The 6,768-nt window shown below is 58.7% G+C and overlaps 1 protein-coding gene across 1 annotated transcript; it reads right to left on the bottom strand.

Moving 5' to 3' along the window:
- Nucleotides 1-19: 19 nt before the first annotated feature.
- On the bottom strand, nucleotides 20-5,853 carry TAGLN (transgelin). The gene is made up of 5 exons (XM_044257910.1): nucleotides 5,728-5,853; nucleotides 1,571-1,762; nucleotides 1,290-1,467; nucleotides 910-1,012; nucleotides 20-613 (listed from the first exon to the last, which is right to left on the bottom strand). Exons 2-5 carry the CDS (start codon nucleotides 1,748-1,750, stop codon nucleotides 469-471), a joined length of 606 nt encoding a protein of 201 aa, XP_044113845.1. The 5' UTR covers nucleotides 1,751-1,762; nucleotides 5,728-5,853; the 3' UTR covers nucleotides 20-468.
- Between the last annotated feature and the right edge of the window lie 915 nt (nucleotides 5,854-6,768).

Here is a 6,768-nt window from a genome sequence, read left to right as displayed (position 1 = left end):
ATCAAACTCTGCCAGCCAGGCCTGAGAAAAGATGGATGTATATATTTGTTTCTTTTTTGAATTTCAACCTCCAAAATATTCCAGCAAAAAAAAAAAAAAAACCACGAGAGTTGGGGCTGGGTTTCCTTCAACGGGAATCTGCGGCCAAGGAGGATGGTGGACTTTCCCCTACCAGCCACCCCCGGCCCATGTCCACCCTCCATTGCCCGGCCCAGGGTGGCGGGAGATGGTGGGAGACGGTAGGGGAGCTGGGAGGAGGGTTAGGGGAGTGGTGCTTTGGGATAAGAAGTTGGGCGGAGGCTGAGGGGTGGGGAAGAGCTGCCCAAGTGTGGTCACCTTTGCTCAGTGACGGAGCCTCGAAGCTTGGCCGGGGCTGAAGGAACTACACAGTGTGGGTGAGCGGGCTAGGCAGGATGGCTGCGGCCGGCGAGCTGGGAAGGGCAGGGCCGGGGGGCTGGCCCACTCCCTCTAACTGATGATCTGCCGGGGTCGTCCGTAGCCCGTCATGCCAGCCTGCGAGGCCCCTCTGTTGCTACCCATCTGTAGGCCGATGACATGCTTGCCCTCCTGCAGTTGGCTCTCTGTGAATTCCCTCTTATGCTCCTGGGCTTTCCTAGAAGCGGGAAAACCAGGATAAAGACTCACCAGGACTGCACATTCTCCACCTGGGTTCCGTTTCCTCTGTCAATCCCAGTCTCATCCCACGGCCCCCATCTCACTTCTCTTGTTTCCTTCACCTTGCGTGTCCCACGGGCCGTGGACACTGGCAAGCAGCAGGGACCCATCTTCCCCTTAGCCTAGACCTTCACTTTGTACCTTCCCAGCCATCTGCTGCCCCAGGTTAGCCCAGGCCGCCTCCCATCTCACAGATACATGCTTAGTGCACAAAGAACCCTGGTGGCCACGTACTTCATGAACCAGCTGGGGTCTCCACGGTAGTGCCCATCATTCTTGGTCACCGCCAAGCTGCCCAGGGCCATCAGGGTCCTCTGCACTGCTGCCAAGTCTTTGCCTGGGAGAAGAAAGAAAGGAATGGGGGGGGTGAAATTCAGGTCCACGTCCACAGGACTCCACAGCAGGGCCTGCCCCCCCCCAAGAAAACTGGCCAACCCCGGGGATGAGGAGGCTGCAGCAGATCCTATGATGCCCTCGAGTGTGGCTGGCATTCTCTCGGCACATCCCATTCCCACTCTGCAGACGTGTGGTGGCAAGCTTGGACCACTCCTTGTCCCCTCTGCCTCAGCTTCCTGTCCTCCACCTGCCGCCTCCACCCGCTCTTCTCTTTGTACCTTCAAAGAGGTCAACAGTCTGGAACATGTCAGTCTTGGTGACCCCGTAGTCCTCCGCTGCCTTCAGGAACTGAGCCACCTGCTCCATCTGCTTGAAGACCATGGAAGGAGGGTTGTCGGGCACCTTCACTGGCTTGGAGCCATCAGGATACAGGCTGTTCACCAGCTTGCTCAGAATCTGCCGGGCACAGAACACAGCTTGGCACTCAGCTCGGGGTGTCTGCCCCGCAAGCCCAGCAGGATGGCGAAGCCCCAGCCCCACTTCCCGGGGCGCCACTCACCACGCCGTTCTTCAGCCAGACCTGGAAGCCCAGGCGCCCGCGGTCCGGGCGCCCCACGTCGGGGCCGCACTGCACGATAATCCACTCCACCAGCCTCTCCTCCAGCTCCTCGTCGTACTTCTTCTCGATCTTGGATTGTACTTCGCGGCTCATGCCATAGGAAGGACCCTTGTTGGCCATGTTGTGAGAGAGCTAAAGCAGCGCCGGCCAGAGAAGGGAGGTCAGAGGGTCAGAGAACAGCTCGGCTCTTGCTTGTGCTAAGCAGGCCGTGGAGATCCAGGGGGATGGAGGGGGTGGGGCCCATCTGTCCTAGACATTAATTTACCTCCCCTGGTTTCCTCATTTTGTTTTCATGGCACTGCCCATCATCCCCTCCATCCAGGGAGCCTCTCTGAACTTAGGGACCAGAGAAACAGGACACCAGATCGTTGGAAGTCCGGAGCAAGGATAGTAAACTGACTTTGTGACAACCAGACGGTGGCAGGCATCTTAGGCTGCGCAGCACGTATGGTCTCTGCCACTGCCGCGTGAAAGCAGCCTCAGACAAGACGTAAACAAGGGAGCATGGCTTTGAGCCAATGAAACGTGACAAACAGCGGCTGCATTTGGCATATGGGCCAGAGTTCGACAACCGCTGCTCTAGAGCCTTCTTTCTTTGCCAAGACTGGCCACAGGGGCACTGGAGGCCACAGAGGAGGCCACACAACCCCCTCCCCGGCACAATAAGAGAGCAGCAGGTTTCCTTGTCCAGGTAGGCGTGAGGGGGGTTGCTGGTTCCACCTGAAGTTACAGTTACCTTCTCCCTCCGCTTTAGCATCTAGCCCCAAAGCTGGAACCGCAGAACGCCTGCTCTTTGCCAGCTCAGCTTGGCCTCCAGCCTGCAGCTGCCGAAGAGGCTCCAGCTTACCCACCCCTGGCAAGGCCTGGGAAGCCAGCAGAACCCATGAGCCTTTGGTCAAGAAGCCGCACTTCCTCAGGTGGCCCAGAAGAGAGAGAGAGAGAACTGACAGACCCACGGAGTTCCCCTTGTGCCCTGGGCTCCCGCCACTTTAGTAACTAGAGCAACTGAGGAGCCAGAGCCCTCCAGGGACCCCCCCAGAGCCAAGAATCTGCCAGCCAGAACATGGGGAGCCCCTCCCTGTGTAGACAGCCGCAGGCTGCTGCCCTGAGGCCTGGGGCTGGCCCTGCTCGGGAGAGCCTCGTAGTGTGGGGGAAAGTCTGCAGGAGCAAGTGTGCAAGGTGGCTGGTCCGAGGAACCCGACCTGGCTGCAGCAGTCACCCAGGGGTGGCGCTCAGAGCTCCCTGGGAGAGCCCTTCCTCCGAGAAAGGTACCAAATGAGGCCAGACCCATTGCCTGGCCTCAGAGAAGTCAGAGGTTGGGAGGGAGAGAATAGGCTGAGGAAGGGGGTAGGGGTAGTCAGCACGCTACCCCGACTCCCTCTCTGGCCAGAGGCAGACCTTCTCCCCACTCCCCGCCACCGTGGACAGCCGAGTGAAAGTCTTCACTTGCCGTGCTCCCGGGTCAGCTGCCCTACCCTTCTTCCCCTCCAGCTGACAACTTCCCTGCGTTCAAGTTCCCTGTCTGTTCCCCAGGGGGAGGGGGGGATCTCTCTCAGAGGGCTCTGCCTTCACGGAGCCACTGTCTTTTTTTTTTTTTTTTTAAATATTTTATTTATTTATTTGACAGAGAGAGATCACAAGTAGATGGAGAGAAAGGCAGAGAGAGAGAGAGGGAAGCAAGCTCCCTGCCAAGCAGAGAGCCCGATACGGGACTCGATCCCAGGACCCTGAGATCATGACCTGAGCCGAAGGCAGCGGCCTAACCCACTGAGCCACCCAGGTGCCACTGTCTTGTTAAGTCGCCTCCTGGTGCTGACCTGGGACAGCCGGCCCTGCCCCAGGGACAAAAACTGTTCCTTTCATTCTTTTCCAAGTGATAGCATAGGTGGAGACAAAGAACTCATCTAAACTCTCCCTTCTCTTAGGAGGTGTAAAGCCCCAGAGGGCTGGGCCCCCTCTGAGCACCACCAGCCCTCTCCCCTGCCAGCTGACACCCAGAGAATCCCAAAGCAGTCTCTGCTCTGTTTCCCTCTAAAGGGCACCGCCCCTTCCTTCCCAGCCTGCGGTGTGTGTGTCTCACACCTGCTTCCCCGCTTCCCAACCACTGGGGGGCAAAGACTAGAGGTCAAAACCTAAGAGTCGGGACGCCTGGGTGGCGCAGTTGGTTGGACGACTGCCTCCGGCTCAGGGCGTGATCCTGGAGTCCCGGGATCGAGTCCCACATCAGGCTCCCAGCTCCATGGGGAGTCTGCTTCGCTCTCTGACCTTCTCCTTGCTCATTCTCTCTCTCACTGTCTCTCTCTCTCAAATGAATAAAATAAAATCTTTAAAAAAAAAAAAACAAAAAAAAACCTAAGAGTCAGCTGGGACCAGGTAGCCTTCACCCACCAGCCCAGGCAGGCAGCGCGCATCCCTGTGGTCCAGGCACCTACCACCATCCACTAGCCTGCCCCTCCCCCTCCACTCTCCAACCGACCTGGCCTCCCATCTGCCCTCCCTCCCAGTCAGTGGGCTGGGCCTGTGAAGAACAGGCCAAGGCAGAGTGCCCTCCACCCCCTGCAGCTTCCAGTCTAGGAGACTCAGAGCAGACAGTGGTATCGAGGCCCACTGTGACAAGGACGCAAAGTTGCAGCCTGTAGATCTAGAGACAATATTTGGATTTTGATCAGAACAGGGAGGGGGAGGGGCACCTGGGTGGCTCAGTGGGTTAAAGCCTCTGCCTTTGGCTCCGGTCATGATCCCAGGGTCCTGGGATGGAGCCCCGAATCGGGCTCTCTGCTCAGCGGGTAGCCTGCTTCCCCACCCCCTACCCACCCCCCCAGGCCTGCCTCTCTGCGACTTGTGATCTCTGTCAAATAAATAAATAAAATCTTTAAAAAAAAAAAAAAAACAGGGAAGGGGATGAAAGGCACCCCACCCACCCCACCCTTCTCCCTTCTGGTGAAGAGTCTGAAAGTGGAGAGTTCCAAGAAATCCCTCTCAGTCCTCCAACCAAGTCCTCCAACCAGTCCCACCTAGATGTGCTGCTGGGAAGAGGAGAGGGAGAGGGAGAGGGTCTCCAGCCAAATCACCAAGGAGCCTTTCTTGATAAAGCCTCCTGGGACAGGACAGGCAGGACAGCCCCTGCCCTGTGGCTCTTGTCAGCTTCCCCCTCCACCCAGAGAAAGAATAAAGTCCAGCTGTAAAGGGACAGCGTGTAGCTGCTACTAGCAGGAACCCACAACTAGCAGCAGCAGGGGTCTCTGTAGGACCGCCGGGCCCCTGCTCTCTCGGAAGACAGGAGGAAGCCTCTGGTGCTCTCTGACTCGGCCAGAGGTTGGGATTATCTCAGTTCTGGCAGCAGAGAAGTGCAACCCTATTCACTGCTACCCTTTGGATAGCAACCACAAAGGGGAAGCAGCCAGATCCTTCCGAAAGGGCCCAGGGTCCCAGGCCCACCCAGGCCAACACTGCAAAACTCCCGCAGGACCCATCCCTTACCCCTCTGCCTGCAGCGGGCCACCTCCCATTTTCAGAGGATGGAAGGAGCCATGTGTCCAGAAAAGGCCCTCTTGTGCCCTTGCCCACCTGCCTGGGGCCCTCCCCGCTGCCTCAGTGGCTCCCCAGAGCTTCTCCTTTGCTGCTCAGGCCCTGGGTACCCACCCATGGGCCCACGCTCTCCAGCACTGGAGAACTTGCCACCCCCTTGCACAGCCTCCTGGATGGACAACAAACACCGCTTGTGTCTAACCCAACACCTCAAGCCCATCACATACCCCATGGGCATGACGAAGGGCTGAACACCGGAGTCCCCTGCCACACCCCAGGCATCAGGGTCTTTACCATCAGTCCCTCTGCATCAGCCAAGTCACCCTCAACATTTCCACCTGCCCCAGGCTCCCCAGTCCGAGCAAGATGGGATCTGGCATGCTCATCCCCGCCATCAAATAGCACACCTCCCCACCTGGAAACCAGGAATGCACACTAACAGAGAGGGTGGCCTTCTCCACCCAGGAAGCTGGAGACCAGGACCCCCGAAGGCCCTGTCCCCAGGACCCCTACTGCTACCGTCAAGCCCTAGCCTGTCTGCCTTCCAATCCGGGGATACATGCACTTACAGGGGTTCCTCGGGCTCGCAGGAGGGAAGGAGCACTCCGTGTCTGAACTTGGACAGACAGGATGGGGCGCTGGCTGAGTGGGGGGTTTAAAGGGCTGCTGCCGGGGTGATGTCAGCCTCCCCCGCTGGCTCACCCCTGGGCCCCCTCCCTGCTAGAAGAACCCAGCCTGTTCCCCACCCCCGGCCCCCCCAGTGACTCCACACAGGCTCCATATTTGGGGAAAGACACCAAGTTGGAGCAGTCTGCCGGGGGCTGCCCGAGACATTCTCTGCGTGCTTTGGAGATGGAGCGGGTGGGGCGGAGCTGAGCTGCCGGCCGGGAAGCCGCCGGGAAAAGCCTTTTATGGGCAGGACCATGAAGGCCTCCCCTGCTCTCTGGACTTAACGCTGCTCCTTCCTGACTGCTCCCTGCCCCTGAGTTTGAAGCCGGGGGGAATTCAAGAGGGTCTGGCCAGAGAGAGGGGGAAAGAGCTGGGGGGATCGGACTAACCAGCCACCCTTTCCTCCTGGGGGTTTCGCTCCAGTTGGAAATAGGAACTAACTTTACTGAGAACCTACGACATACCCGGGAAATGCTTTGCAAATGTTCTCATTTAATCCTCAGGGCTATATCGTGGGAGCGTAATTACTAACCTCATTTTCAGATAAATCTCTTACTCAAGGCCACGTGGGTGGGGATGTCACGAGTGGCAGAAGCTGGGTGTCCCTGCTGGCCCCCGTGTGGGAAGGGAGAGGCTGGCAGACCCCCTCCTTCAGCTGTCCCACTCTGCTCAAGTTGAGAGTGTCCCGTTGCGGTGGGTCTGGACATCCCAGCTTTCGCTGGGGGCGGAATCTGAGGGCTCCGCGGCAGCTCAGTCGACCCTGGCCCCTAGCCGGAGGGTTTCTAAGGCCTGGCAGGGCTGAGACACCAGCGCTGGGTGGGAGGCTCCGAGGCTGCTATCCTTCCCTCCCTCCCGACCCTAGAGAACAGACTGGACTCCACCACTCCTGGAAGCAGACCCACTCACACCGTGGCTTAGAGCTGGTCTCAGGGGTCTGGGGA

The sequence above is a fragment of the Neovison vison genome, chromosome 7 (assembly GCF_020171115.1).
Source record: "Neovison vison isolate M4711 chromosome 7, ASM_NN_V1, whole genome shotgun sequence".
NCBI lineage: Eukaryota > Metazoa > Chordata > Mammalia > Carnivora > Mustelidae > Neogale > Neogale vison.
Note: the sequence above shows the minus strand (reverse complement) of the source record. Positions and strands in the feature narration are given on the sequence as shown.